At 47.0% G+C, this 15,554-nt stretch overlaps 1 protein-coding gene across 1 annotated transcript in view; it reads left to right on the top strand.

Moving 5' to 3' along the window:
• Positions 1 to 43: 43 nt before the first annotated feature.
• Positions 44 to 15,554, top strand: part of ETF1 (eukaryotic translation termination factor 1) — a 33,985-nt gene continuing 18,474 nt past the window's right edge. Inside the window, exons 1-2 of the mRNA XM_090065020.1 lie at positions 44 to 187; positions 308 to 416. Coding sequence (XP_089921146.1) covers positions 331 to 416 — 86 coding nt within the window. The 5' untranslated portion in view covers positions 44 to 187; positions 308 to 330. The remainder of the gene's footprint in view (positions 188 to 307; positions 417 to 15,554) is intronic.

The raw sequence follows: 15,554 nt of genomic DNA, 5'->3' as shown, positions 1-15,554 counted from the left end.
CCCCCTCCTCTCCGGTGCCCCTCGGAAGTGATGTCACAGGCCCCATGTGAGCAGATTGCAACACATGCAGCGCCGAGAGGGGGAGAGAAGCCGGTTTCCGACGTCAGAGCCGCCGCCGCGCGCCCCTTGTTGCCCCGCCACCGCGCAGGGAGGAGCCGCCGCCGCCGCCGGGGGGCCCAGGCCTGAGGTGAGAGCCGCGCCGGGGGCCGCGCCGGGTGGGCGGGCGGGCGGGCGGGGATGGGGGGCACAAGCGGGGGCCGCGACTAACCGCTGTGTCTGTGCCCGGGGGCCCGCGCCGCCGCCGCAGGGAGGAGGAGGCGGAGGGAGAAGATGGCGGACGATCCCAGCGCTGCCGACAGGAACGTGGAGATCTGGAAGATCAAGAAGCTCATCAAGAGCCTGGAGGCGGCGCGCGGGTGAGCGCGGGCGGCGGCGGGAGCGGACGGGGGGGCGATCACTGCCTGCGGCCTCCCCCTCGCCCGGGCGGCAGCCTGTTCCGGGGGCGGGGCGGGGCGGCCGCAGGCTCTCCCGCCGGCGGGGAGCGCCGCCGCAGGGCGAGGCCCCAGCGGGGAGCGCCTGTCCCCTGGCCGCACCATGTCGGGGCCGCAAGGGTTGACTTCTCTGGGTGTGCGGTGTGGGCAGGGAGCAGGGGCCACATCTCTGTTGCAACATCTCTGTAATGGGGCTGGGCAGGCAGCAGGCACAGCTCTCCCTGCTGCCATTGGTGTCCTATCACCTCTGCCTGGGTGGGAGCACTCAGCCATGAAGTACCATGGCAGGGGGGACCCTGTCAGGAGCCTCTGTCCTTGGTTAAAGTGGGGCTGGTTTCTCACTCCATGGGCCTGCCGTTTGTTGTGATCAGTTGCGGGGTTTGCTGCGCTGTCTCCTGAGGCGCCGTTTTGGCTGCTGTGGGAGACGGGATTTCGGGCCAGATCCCCAAAGCTTGCTCTAGTATCTGAATTCTTTGCTGGGACATGTCCTAGCAAAGAAATCTGCAAAGACTTCTGGATGAAGTTGGAGGCTCTAGAACCCAAAGGCTCCCTGAATTACCTAGAGCATCAGAAATATGATGGTGTCCCATGATGTGAGCCTTCAGATGCAGGGGCCATTTTTATACCTAGGCTTCAATCCGTTATGATAAGTTAACTAGCTGTTAGTGCATGTTGGTAGTAACTGGATACTTTTCTTGGCGAAAAGCGAGCTATCCTAGCACTAGTAGTCTGTAACCTGAGATGCAGGCATATCACTAAGCAAGTCTGGCGGTTGCTGTGTGGTGTATTTTGGGCAGCCACGGTTCAAGATGAAGTTCCTGAAGGTGGGTATGTTCTCAGCTTACCTGAAATTCAGGGGAGCATTAGGTTTGTACACAAAGTAACCACTGCATGACTGCACCCAAGCAAAGTTCAGCACACTGGGCACGGGTGTCAGTTTGGAAACTGTCTGATACTTTTCCTTCACTTGTAGTGGCTTCAATATTGCCAGCTGGGAGGGAAGGGCTGAAGGTTTGGCATTCTTCACGAGATTCTGCTGTTCTTTTGTTTAAGCAGAATGTTGAAACAAGCAGATGCCTTCAGTGATTCAGATTTCGGCTGAAAATAAAAGCTTTGTTGAGGGCTGGGATACGTAATGCAAGCAAGCCAGGTTGGGAGGAAAAACAAAGTGTCTGCTTTCGGCACATGGCAATAAAGAATTACTAACCAAAGTAACTCTTGGAGCAGATCTTTTCCCTTTTCAGAAAGGTATTTTGTTGTCTTTGTGGTACTCTCGTGAGCCTGTGTTGTATTCTGGAGGCTTAGATTAGTCTAAGAAGGAGGAACTATTTTCAGCTGTCTGGCAATGGAGACACCCCAGGTATTCTGTGTTTGTGATTGGAGATGGCTCCTGCTCCTCTAGGAGAAGTAGGGGTTAAGAAGAATGCTGCCTTTCTTCCTGGCTGCAGAACACCACCCAGAGCATGCCACGTGTCCAGCACCCTGCTTGGGGATGTGCAGTTACTGGCCCAGTTGTTGCAGGCCAGCTGGCCTTCTCAGAATGTTGGATTGCAGTTGGTGCGGAGGCTCCTCCAGACCCTTCTGAAGGAGAGCTGGGTTCTATCCAGGATACGAGGAATGGGCTGCGGAAAGTATAGAGGGCTCTACCTGAATTTCAAGCCATTCTGAAGCCAGCTAAGTAGAGTTTTGTGTGCTTGTTACTTTATCTTGTTTTTATCTTTAAGTATTCCTGTCTGCCAAAACTGTGACCAACTCCCTGTGTTGGAGACAAGAACTCCAGTTCCACAAAACAGGCAGTGAAACCTTTTAAAAATTTGATCCTATTAAATTCTTAGCTTGTTGCTTTTTCTTGAGGACTCTTACCAGTCAATGTATTTGATTGCTGGCTAGATCAGGCTTCCAGGGAATAAGACTCCAAAATTTATGTGGCTGCAAGGGGAAGGAGCATTTGAAACTCGTGCATAACTAGTGAAGATGGCTTATGGATTTAGAATACAATAAGGAAACTGTAAATGTCTGCTACTTGTCTAGGTGTACTTGAGCCAGCTTTCAGCCACTTAGCTCTGGTACTGCTAGCAGTGTCAGATGCTTGAGGATTTACTTAACTGTTCAGGTGCAATTTGTAGTCCACTGAGTTGTGTACTGTTGTGGCTGTGCTGTTGGCAGAGCTTGAGCTTACTGGTTTGGAGTTGGCTTGTACCCATCTACATGAGCTACAGTGTAGATATGTTACTAGAGGAGACAGAGGGTGTCAGATTTGTGTGAGATCTGCTTGTGAAAGCAAATGCTGTGCTCCAGACAGCGAGGGGTTCTTTTTGGCTTTGTGAAAAATGGCTGGGCTGTGTGAGGGGAATGTCTTAACCCTTGTCCTGTGAGAGCTCTGTTTTAAAATGTATTATTATAAGCAGCTCTAGGTGAGAGTTGCAGTTCTTCTGGTGGTAATTCTGCATTTGGAATAAATGGCTGCTGCAGGGTTCGTGATGAGAGAGCTGGGCCACCACTAGCCTGATTTAAAAAATCCATTGGAACAGAGTGAATGCAGTTAAGGAGAAATGGGGGACAGTAGTGTATGCACCTGGCACATAGCAAAATCCCAGTGAAGAATTGGTAGGTGTCAGCAGAGGTTACTTAGACCTGCTCATGTGTCACACTATCTACCATGTTTTCACTAGGATTCTACTTTTTGCAGCCAGCTGCAAGTTCAGCAGATTCTGCCTAGATGGGGCTCGAGGTGTCTGCATGAAGCTCGTCAGGTAGACAAGAGCAAGTCCTACTCTAATATATGGGATTGCAGGGAGCCCCATCTCTGCTCTTCCAACCTGGAACAGGCCCTTCTATGGGGAGTTACAGATTCAGCAGCTCTTTCCACTGGGGAAGCCCAAGAAATCTCAACCAGAGGAATATGCTTTTCCTGTACTTGGGAGAGTCATTTCCCTTTCCTCTGAAGTTAGACCATGTGCTCTGGGGATTTTTGGGTGGGTGGGAGGGCAGAACCCTGGAGAAGCAGGGTGATGCAGAAGGCAGGGACTATATTGTGTCCCCACCCTTTATTACTCATTTGCTTTTCACAATGACCCAGAAACACTTTCACATGCTGGGTGTTTCTGAGGTTGGTGTAGGCAAGGGGCGTGTTTGGCACAAGAAATCTGGGGTCTAGTTTGTTAAGGTGACCAGATAAGAAGATAGGTAGCTTTGCCCTCCCTTTGACCATTTCTGTCAAATCTCAGTGAAATGTACCAGATGTAATCAAAAGGGTTAGCCAATGTGTGCAAGAGCAAGAAATGCTTCTAGCCTGTCTCAGTCAGATGAGGTAAGAAGCAGGTATCCAACCAGAAACCTAAGAAAACACAACAGGACTCCAAATGTTTCAGATGTAGACTAGCCAGCAACAATACAGTTGAGGGATCCTAATAAAACTTTGGATCTCGTGTCCGGCACAATGGTAGCAGTTGCTGCTGAGACATGTATGCAGGGTCATCCCTGGGGTAGGGGATGCAGATCAGGGCAACCGTCCCAGACCCCACAGTCGGTGCTGCATAGGCTGTGCTCAGCTCTGGCTGCTCACCACCTGCCTCCCTGTCCCCCCTTCCAGGTCCCACAAACCCCTAGGGATGGCTCTGCCTATACAGCTTTTTAAATCAATGTCTGGTTAGCAAAAATCTCCAAAGTCAAACATTTCTCTCCCTGCTGGAAACTTTTCTCTCCCTCCAGCTGCAGCAATTGGGCTCATTGTCCCCCTTCTAAACTAGGAATGGCTACACTTTTTCTTCTTCCCTCTCCTTTTCCCCTTCCCCTTCTCCCCTGTCTTGATAAGTTGCCACTCTGGTCTTATGGGAAGCTAATAAGTCTCTATCCAACTAACCAGAACATAGCTGGGTACTTGTGAGGCAAGTATCTGCTGGATAGTGTGAGTGAGCAGATGAGGCTGGAGTAGCAGGACGTGCAGCTAGGGTCTTTGCTGAGATTCTTAGCACAGGGTTGTGCTTGGGCCCTTCACAGGAACTCAACTCTTCAAATAAGTCTGTAGCTAGCAGGTTTTCTGCTTGAACTGTATGTGGGAAGGGACTCTCTCCTGAACCCTGCTTGGCTCTTAGGGTCTTGAACACTTTCCCTGTCTAGCCAGAATGGTTTAGTTGCTGCAGGAGACAGGAAAGAATAAGAAATGGTTGCTTCCTTAAGCTTTATTTTGGTGATCCCCTTCAGCCCCACCTTGCATAATTCCCATGCTTGCCTGTGTTGCTGTTCCTTACAGCTTTCCTACTAGCAGTGTGAAACTAGCCTGATCCTTGAGTTCCCTCTGTGGTCAGGTCAATGAATTGGTAGCAGAAAAAACAACCAGAATCCCTGTAACTTCAGCTGTTGTCACCACTACCCAAATCTGCTAGGCAACACTGAGCAATCTCCTTGCAGACTTGGGCATAAGCCACTGTTGGACTTGCACCTGGATCATGTTTGCAAGCTTTTTAGAAGGGGGAAAAAAGCTTAATTTCTGCAGGCTGCTCTGATCATGCACATAATGTGACAACGTCTCCGTGTGGGTGGAATGAACTTTTAGACCTGGAGCTGCAGCATAATGGCTAAGCCCTTAAGGAGCTCTGCTGTGTCCTGAACACCTGTCATTCCCTACATCCAAGGGAAGAGGTTTCCTTTTGGGGCAGTTAGTATTTCTGGCTCTTCTATGAAGTTGAGCTGGTGGGTAGTTCAGGGGGTATGAAACTGTATTGTGGAGTGGTGCAGTTGTTTGCAGATAATAAAAATCAGTAAACTAATTCTGACCTTTCTCATACACAGGCTACCTGTTCTGAAATGCTGGTCTTAACACAGCCAAACCAAGCAGGGAAAACACTGAGTAGAGGAAACTTACTGATCAAGGTTCCCAGAGCTGCCCACAAGCAAAGTGGGAGATGGGTTCTGTCAAGCGGATCTCTTCCGTTTCTAATGTAGGAAAGCAAAAAGATCAAAGTGCAAACATGTGTGCTGGAGCAGCTGCAGAATTGGCTGGTTAATAGCTGAGGACCAGTCTCAAAACTGGTTATACTTGAGTGCCAGCTAGGTGACCTATATCTTGTTGAGGGTGGGACCTAGTATGTGTGGCAGAAAGCTGCCATAGCTGAATTTTTCCTTTGGACCATGGGGCCAGTTCCTGATCCATTTGGAACGGACCTGTTTCAGGAGTAGCCTTAAGCTGCTGCAGCCCTGTGCAATGCTAATTGAAATCTACCCTGGCTGAAGGCATGTTGGCAAGTCTGGTCTGACTCATGGCAGAACAAAGCATGTAGAACTGATCCATGTTTACCCCGTGTCATTCTCATGAACTGACAGTTTGGCAAGACTGTGACACAGGAGTTTCAAGAAAACTGCTGGCTTTGGAAACCGGGGTGGGCCAGGTACATGGATGGCATGATGGTTGATGTGCTGGGACTTTTCACTTCTTTGTTTTCTTAACTAGCATATAGTTAGCATTTCAAAGGCTGTTGCAAGGCTGCCTTTATTTCACACATGGGAGTGATGCATCCAACTGAAAGGTCCCACAACGACTGTTGCCTTGTTGCTGCCATGTTTGATGGGGCTTTGACTAAAGGAAGGTGTTTACCACAGGGCATCAGAGTGGTAGCACGCTGCATTGGAGAGGGTATGATATCTATTTGGATTTCTGAATTCTGATGTCTCTTTATATAGACCTTGTGTGTATATAATATTCATTTCAGGAAGCTTCAATTCATCTTGGCTATGAATGGTTCACTCTGCCAACATCAGGTGTAATAAAGCAGTCTCAGTGCTAATGTTGTAACTATGTTGATGGTATAATTTGTGCAGTACCCTAATGCGGTGCTTGTACAGGAACGGGGAGTAATTGTGGTCTGGATCAGTATTACTGTAGCTTGAGAAAAGACTTTAAATGGAGACCAAACCTGGAATAGAGCAATTTGGGGTATACTTCCTTATTTATGTGCTGGTTTCTGTTTATGTCCTACATAACATGTCACTTCAGAGCTCTCTTTTTTTGCCACAGGAGAAGGTATTTGCCCTGCACTCTTAACTGAAACCTAAGGCTCCAGTTTGGCCCTGCCCTTCCTCTGTATCCTGAGAAGCAGGGTCTGCATTTGTGTAGCTCTTTCTTCATTGTGTCATCAGTTTCTGCAGACCCCATTGGGCTTTTATACATGTGTGTGGTGCCTGCTCTGACATGTTGGAAATCCAGCCATTGGAGCAGACTTGATTCATTGAGCCTGCCGGAGCAAAGAAACTGATGTGCTCTGGAAGCCTTCCACACCATGTGTATCAGTGTCACTGCATGTCTCTGTGCTGAAAATATGGCAGTGGGGCACCTTGAAATAAAACACATTCGGTGAGCTTTAGTTCAGAGTGTCCCACTGCCATTTTTTCAATGCAGTGCTGCTGATGCATGTGATGCATGGGCACTTTTAATTAGTATGGCTCACTAATTAAAAGCACCTGCACAGCTGGTGCTGTGTCCCAGCATGTGTCAAAATGTCCCATGTGTTCGTCTGTATGGCCTCTGTGTCTGTGAGAGCTCATAAAGATGAGAGATGTAAGGATTTTGGTGCTGCATCTGCATCCATGTAGCTCCAGTGCCTATGTTGCAGGCCTCTTAGAGAAAAGAATAAGAAATTTGTGAAAAGATAGCAATAAAATTTTAGTAAATGGGCTTCACTCTGATGTAGTGGGACAAGCTCAGAATGCCACAGACCTGTGCTGAAGCGGACCTGGAGCTGAAGCAGGAGGCAGGACTAAGTTAGCAGGGTGTATATTTTCTGCAAATGGCTTGAGACAGGTGTGAATAGATAGACCCAGAGGTGGTAGGTTGCTCTCACTAAATAGGTATGGGCTACAAAGCTATCTGGGGATGGTACCCAGATCATAATCTAGTCTCCTGTAGGGGAGTTTCTCTTAGATTAGAAGATAGCACTACTCATTGTGCAAGTTTAGTCATTTGGCAGTTATTTCGTCATCCAGACAACGTTTGTGCCTACTGGAGGGGAGAATCCTAGCAAAACTAGACTTACAGGGCTTTGGGAAATGCTATTCAGGGGAAAGAGGAATGCAAGACAGCATACTTTGGGGAACAGAAGAACCTGAAAGTAACATAGAAGGGAATGCCAGTCTCCTGTGGAAAAGCTGATGCAGGAGTAACGGGGAGATTGCAGAAGCATCACTGCATTTTTGAAAATGCAACTTGCAAGCAACACATAACTGTATGTCCTTGGGGCCTTTTAGGCATTGCCTATGCCTTGTTATTGTTTCTTCCTTCAACCAGCAGCATAAGAATGCAGCTGGGCCCCAGGGCAGCTTCTGCACACAGGGGCAGTGGTGACTAATACAGCAAAAGCTATTTTATTTGTCCACCCTCTAGCCCCAGCAGCACTTTTGGCAGGTCTTCTCCTCTCTCGCCCCCCCCCCAGTCACCCACCTTAGTTAGGCTACTGCTTTCAACTGTGGCTCTTTCTGTCTTCTGTTTTGGAGGGCTGTATTATGCAGTCCCTTTGCAGTGAGAGGTGGATGAGTTGAGCTGTAATGTTACTTTGTCCCTGGATAGTTCTCAGAGCGCAGGAAAGAGGGTTCTCCATCCTGCTTTAGCCCTTCTAGGCCTGTAAAGTTTGAGGGTTTATATTAATAACTCATTCCCATTTTCCCTCAAATGATGATGCATCTAGAATTGAAAGGACATGGTGCTTTGAGACCTCTTTGCTTGAGTTTTACTGGGACATTCTTCTCTTAAATAACTGCATGTTCATACTGAGAATAGGGTTGGGACAAGAGGGCCTGAATGTTGTTGTACAAGAATCCAGAAGAGACGCTATATGAGATTTACTTTAGTTGCTGATGAGTCATTTGTCTTGGGTCAGAGGAATTCTCAGTTTCTTCTGAAGGCTTCCAGAAGGTAGAGAAGGTGCTTAGCTTAGTCAAATATATAGAGCTGTTGTAGACAAGAGAAGTGCACTAAAAGTTTTTTGCTAATATGCCTGGAGTCCCCACTTGCCAGTGACATATAAAACAGCACCTTCTGGGGGATGCTAATAACCCAACATCAGGAGCTCTAGGTCAGTGGTGACATGGACTCCAACTCTGTGTCATTCCTTTCTCATCAGTCAGTGATGTGAGTTCTCTGAGGTGACTTATTCTGCCTGTGCAGGTCTCATTTTGCTCTCTGAACTTTGAATATCTGATTAGTGACTGTCTCAATTGTAAAATGTTACCCTGCTGTAGCTCAGCTAAAGATGCTTGTTTCCAGTAGGAAATATAGGTAAGACATTTTTAGTTCCTATGGTTGGTGTCACTTTACTTTGTTCCAAATAACTGGTCCTGTTAACTGATCCTTTTATCTTTTAAGTCAAGTGAAAGGTATAGTGAGAAGGTTCCCCAACTTTACGCTTGCTCCTGTGCTTGTCGTTTGTAATGGGCATGTTAAATGTAGCTTCTTCAGTTAAAATATGGAAGTGCTTAGGTTAAACCTCGGAAAGTGCTTTGCAAAGCCTGATGGTCGGACTTAACCAGCTTGCATTTTGATTGCATCTTGTTGGGGCTGGTGCAGTATAACTAACTCTGACTCCCTCTTGGTCATGGATAGCTGCAGAAAGGTTAGAAGGTAGTAGCCAGACTGTAAGTTGCTTGAGAGGCATGGAAATGATTTGGGACATTTGTAAAAAGATCGTTACCCTTGGCATGTTTGATCGCTACATTTTTCCCTACCTCATCTGTGTCTATATCTAGAGTATTTCACATATTACAGGCCAGACTACAATGGGAGGGAGGCTAGTCACCTCCTAGCCATCTTAGTTTAGGGCAGTCCTACTTCTCCAAATGAGAGCTTGCCCTTAACCATGTAATAGGCTTGTTCATCCTGATCTGTGAAGCATGGGTTGACAACCCTGTGCTAATGCCCCTTGCAGTAGGCAGCCTGCCCTTACATGTTTGCCCTTATTGAAGGAGGCCTATTCCAAAAATCAGAGGTCTGCCTTAGTTGACCAGTGCACCAGCTAGCAAGTCTAAGACACCAGTTTCTTTAGGCAGTACTGTTCAAGGGTGTTGTGTGTCCAGCATCACATAAGGGTGCTTTTGACTCCCAGCCTGAATGACCAGGTTGGGAGTCAAACATACCCATGTTATATTCTTCCAGACTCTCTCTTGCTCTGACAGAGCTCAACAGCACAGATAATAGAGCTGTGCTCCAGAGCACCTGGCTGCTTGTCTTCAAGAGCCAGGAGCTGCTAGATTGCTATGGGGAGGTCTGGGGTGCCTCCGATTGCCAGGCTCTGATGCCTGCTTGGTCTGGGAAAACTGCTATATTTTCAGGAAGGAGCTTGCAGAGAAGTATCTGGGACTCTTGGCAGTTTTGACCTGTGATATCCCTTCATGCCAGTGTGTGAATTACTGCCTGACAGCTTGATTTGTCCACAGAGGTGTTCATACATAGCTTATGAATGGGGCCCTGACTTCACTGAAGGATAGCAGCTTGGTGAAAGTGCAAGTGAGCAGCTTTAAAAAGAGATGTGCTTGCTGGCCTTCCTGGCAGTTGTTTTTCAATCACTTCATTATTCCGTGTCCCCTTGGGGCATGAATATCTTGAATCTGGACTTGTCGCTCCAGTCATGCACTGTACCAACTGGGCCATGAGCCTAAAGGAGGGAAGCTTTTGGACTTGGAGAGTATAGTAAATGAAAGTGGTGCAGATCTAGCTTTGCAGTTACTCTATTGGAGTATCAGACTGGGGACTTAGGTATGTGTTCACCTCTGTAACTGGTAACTGGATGTCCAGCCCTGCTGCATCTGAATTATCCAGGGCAGCAGGGCTTTCTGTAAAAACATGTTTGTGAAGTGATACTTGGCAATGTATTGCCTTTCACCCAAAAATTTCAAAGTTGTAGTAACTATGGGGACCTGCAGTCCTGTGTAAGATGTAGAAGGAACACCCCGCCCACCCCTCATGTGCAACCTCTTGGGTGGAGCTGTCTGCTAGCCAGCTTCCAGTGCTCTGCAGCAGTACTGGATGGGAAGCTGGGGGCTCCCTTTCAGCTGGAGCTTCTGGAGATTGTTCACCTTGGGCTCCAGCCAGGACCCAAGTACAAGAATGACAAGAACAGCATTAGTTGTACTATAGGACCCGTATTAATTTGGGAAGGGATGAGGCCAACCTGGAGTTTGGAGAAGAGCAGGGAAAGGAACTCAGTTGCTCCTTTGGGACTGCTGCTGGCTTTACCAGTCCCTCCATAAGGAAGTGTTCTGTTGTTTGGGAGCTATGGAAAGGATCCTGCCAGCATCTGCTTCTCCTGCATGCACTGTTGCAGCTATAAGAGATCAACAGAGTCACCTGGCCTCATTCTCTCTGAGAGAGGTATGTGACCTGGTTCTTTCACTTCCTCCCCTACCCCAGAGGAATGATGTCTGCCAAGCTCAGGAGTCAGACATTGGCAGCAGGCCAGGAACTGCTTGGGGGAAAGCACTACCTTGCCTGACCCACAACAAGACGTTCGCTTGTATGGCCTCTGCTCCTGCACTTGAACAGCCATCTGTCATATCTGGAGGCATCCCTTCTTTGCTGCAGGGAGTGAGGTACAAGCAGGGAGGAAGCCTTGTCACTTCCCTTTTAGTCTAGGATTGTGTCTTCGTCCTTGACTCCTCTGTAGAGTCCAAAGGCCTGGGGACTGTTTTCCCTTGCATCCATCTCTCCATAGAAGTGGGCTCAGTGGGGGTGTGCAATCTCTTCTTCAGGACAGTCATAGGTAGAAAATGTCAAACTGGCATTATTTGCTGTATAATCTGGGAAATGAAGTCAAGAGGCAGTAGGATCTGGCCTGCAGGGCCATGGGGGAAAACTGAGGCATTCTTGCTGACCCACTCTTGTCTTGGGAGGTACAAAATGCTTGCTGCTTATTGCATACAAAGTATGCATGCAATAAGGAGAGCTGAAGCCTGAGTTGAAGCAAAATCTAAAGTTGCAACCTACCAATCTAATGGCAGGGAATCTGGTTTCTTGGAATAAATTTCATGGTATTTTTCATGTTCCTGATTAGCTGGAAGAATCCACATATACTGGCCTGAGACCAGTGGCTTTCCCACTAAGCAGCATTGCAATCCCTTTCCTGTGTCAGTCCTTGCTGGAGCATTCAAAGAGAAAATGGCCTGACACCTCCTTTTGCCAGCGGGTTAGTAGGAAGGAGAAAGTAGTGAGACCTTTGGGCTCAAGTGTGGCAGGACAGGTTGGAGACCAGCAGTATTCTCGCAAGCTGGTGAATTTCCAGCTAGCACCTGCTTTCTCTGACCTATCCTGTTATGAGTGCAGCTTTCCTTGTTTTTGCAAATACCATGGATGCATCTCAAGGCCAGTACTGCCTCTGGAAATTCATTCAAAAGTGTGGCCTGCTGAACAAATGTGCAAAGCATCCAAGTGAAATACTGCCTGTAAAGCTTTCTGCGCACTTACGGGGCACATAGCACCGGTGAAATATATCCTGCATGTCTATTTTGCAGTTTTAGCAGCTGGGACCTGGAGGGAACTCTGCTTCAGTTCTTGACTCTTTAGAGGGAGACAGTACAGTTGCAGCAGAAGGGTGACTATCCTGTCCCAAAACATTGTTTCCAGTGGTTCCATTAGCCTTCTCGCTGAGTGTAGTTAAAATCAGTAGGTGCATCCTGTGGCTTTTGCTGTAATACTTGACAGTCTAGCACCTAAATAAGGATGTAGTGTTCCCTTCAAAGTCCTAGGTAGCATGAAAGGCTTGGTTGGAGTGGTGATCTCTTATGTTACTGCCCTTTAAACTTAAGCCAGCTCTGTACTTAACGCGTTTAGTGAACTACAAACATTTCTTATGTCTGTTAGGTACTTGTGGTGTTATTGTGAAAACTGACTGTGGAGTAGTTGCTGCTCAGTTGTTAGCTGTATGTATCCTGGCAGAACTGCTTCCTCTGGCACTTCAGCTTAGTCCAGTGTTAAAAAGCTAATTTTCTTCTGCTAACACAAGTCAATGATTCAGGGAGGCAGGTGTGAGCAAGCTTAACTTTCAAACCCCATTGCTTGCCATTGTCTACTTAGTGCTCTGAAAACTTGAGAGCAAAGCTGGCAATACTAAAAAAAACGATAAATATGGGAGCCTGGGATAGGAGGCAGCCATTTTAGAGACAATGCGGTATGGGATATTCAGTACTCATAAGGCAGTTTCCACTTGGGTTTTCAGGTGGAACTTGAAGGGTGGGGTGAGAGCAGAATTTGAGGTATTTATGACATCTTGAAACAATGCAACCTAGTCACTTTTTTGAGTAGATGGTTTAAATGCCAATTGTCATGAGCTGACCTCTTCACAAGGAGGCTCCACAGCTGCTTTTAAATGCAATTTACTGCTTGTCCTGTGATACTAGGATACTTTCTGCAAATGAAAATGGAAAACTTGGGCTGCCTATACATGTGCTTGGGCAGGTGTTTTAATTAAAGTGGTTCCTGGATAGCCACTGTAATTAAAATGGCTTACTGTCACATGTATTATTAAGCCCCTGTGCATTTCAAAATGGCCATAGGGTACTTTTATCTAAACCTCATTGAATGAACTTTACATAGGTGCCCCTGCGGCCATTTTGAAAACGTGTAGGGGCTTAAGACACGTAATGGTGAGGCAACAGTGTTCTCATTAGAACATGAATGAGCATATCTATAGGCAGCTTTGGGTTCTGGTGCTGTCAATGCTTGCCGTGTGGCACCTAGGACAGACAAAATGCCTATCTGCATGCTCTCCTCCTTGAGAATTTGCCTGTTGTTTCATATCAGCCCCCTTTACAATGCACTGTTTTGCAGCCTCAAGTTCTATGGAAGCCACCATAGCTTACATTGAGGTACCTGAGGATATCTTGGGGAGAGCAAAACTTTACAAGGCAGGCAAAAATAATAACAGGGAAACTCTTGAGCACCCTGGAGCCTGAGTGGAGGAGGGTGTCTACAAAAACCACTGCTGCTCACTTTTTCTTTGCAGAACATGGCTAACAAATGATTAAATCACATAATAATAGGAGTGATAACTGCTACCTTAGTAGCACCAACAACTAAGCCTTACTGCAACTAAAATCCTCTGGTTATATGCCCTACGCAACTGAATAAAAGCTCTAATTATAGCAAGACTCCAGGGCTACAGTCAGACTACAGAGTAGACTGCCCAGGTCCTTAAGAACTTTTTGAAAACCTCAGAAGAACTTGCTATACATGGGGAGGCCAGAAAGCATGTTGGAGTGGTTCCCAAGCTGTGGTACGGATACCACCAGTGGTACTCAGACAGCCCGTCAGTGGTATGCATTAACAGATTTATTGTAACTACTTTATATGACAAAAAATTGTTGGTGGTACTTAAGGTTGTATGGTTTCAAATTGGTGTGCAATCTGTCAGTTTGGGAGCCACTGTGACTATTCAGTTTGTGCTGGAGTGAAACCTGGGAGACATTTCAGATTTTGCCCTTCTCTGGCTCTTCTGGAACTGCTAATGCTGGCATGTGCTGTGGCCCAAGCCACACTAATTCTGAGTTAATTTACCAATTACTGGCTGGCATGGCTGGCACCCAGCATGGTTGGGTGCCATGGTAACTAATCAAGTCAAGTGTTTCTACCTTGCCAGACTGCTACATAATTGCTGCCTTGCATTTTTTGCTGTGTGGACAAGAACCCCCAAGCATGTTTAACTACCTGTCCAGGCCTTTCTTTCAGCTCCCCTGTACGGTAGTTTGCCCCATCTGTTGCTGCTCTGTATGGAGGGTGCTTACTCCTTTGAGCAGATACCTTTGGCACACTGATTCATGCAGAAAAGCTGCCATACAGACAAATTGCCCTGCCTGTTGCAGGTGACAGCGATTGTGCCTGTACCAGCTCAAAAGTTCCCTGATGAGTTGTAGCGCAAGGGCTTCAGCTGCAACTTTTAGCAGGGTTTCACCAGGGACTGAGCTTCTTCCAGCTGATGTAGGATAAGCTTTTGACCTTGCTTAAAAACATTGAGGAAGACATCTTAGAATAGCTGTCTGTTAGAGGTATAAATCCAGTGTGCCTGTATGTGAGAGAAGCTCTTCAGGCTTATGTGGTTCACAGGCAGCCTGGAAGGACAAGAACAGGAAGAGCCAGTTCCAGCAGGAGTTCTGTGCTGAGCTGCCAGTGTGAGCCCTCCCTTAATCCAAATAACTTCCATGTCTCCTGCCAAGCCTTTGATATTTGGAGTTCTTCTATATTATAAGACTTAATTGAAGCAAACACTGCATGGTGAAGCACAGTTCCTCACACCTCAGTATAAAAGTTAGGTCTGGCAAGTGCTGAAACGGTTTCCGCCCACTTGTTACGTAGTAACGAAAATAGGGAAGGCTGAGCAGTGGACTTTGAGTACAGGTTACCTAGGTTAGGGCCTGGCTCACTCTGAAGAGTATATTTTATAACATCACTTGAGTTATATAATAGACACTGAGCCCTGTAATATGTGCAGCATGTAGAAATCCTCATTCAGTGCAGTGACAGTGTGGCAAAGGGGTTATTAGTGTCTGCCTGACCTGGGACCCATCTTAAAACTAGAATACCGTTCACAATAACCACTTGTTAGTCTTAGACAAGTTTAAGACGGTGGTGCCAGAGTCCCTCTTGCAGTTTATCACAAGGTGCTGTATCTGACCAATACAACTTTGAGCTTACATGAATGCAGACCTTGCTGTCAAACAGCACAATTTACATGCAGATGTGTGGCTGCTTTGAGAAGGGGAAAGCTCTTTCCTGTGGCAGGCTGCTGCTGGCACCAGTGTACTATTTCTTGATAGTTTTATTGTGATCTTATTGGTGTCAGAGCTACATAGTTCTTCAGTAGAAAGCGACTGTCTGTGCAAATTCCCTTGAGCTGGTGTTTTGTTGAATCCTTGCTTATCTCTCTTTTTCTCTGTCTTAATTTACAGAAAGAGGTTGCATCTCTTGTAAGCATTCACAGATCACAGTTCCATGTAGGGAAACCACTACAAAGCAAAGAAATCTGGGAACCCAGAGCATTGTGTTTTAAAGACAGTGCAGATAGTTGGTTATTGAACTTCTGTGTTGTCTAT

Source organism: Crocodylus siamensis, chromosome 10 (genome assembly GCF_052110815.1).
Source record: "Crocodylus siamensis isolate JL-2025a chromosome 10, ASM5211081v1, whole genome shotgun sequence".
Taxonomy (NCBI): domain Eukaryota; kingdom Metazoa; phylum Chordata; order Crocodylia; family Crocodylidae; genus Crocodylus; species Crocodylus siamensis.
Note: the sequence above shows the minus strand (reverse complement) of the source record. Positions and strands in the feature narration are given on the sequence as shown.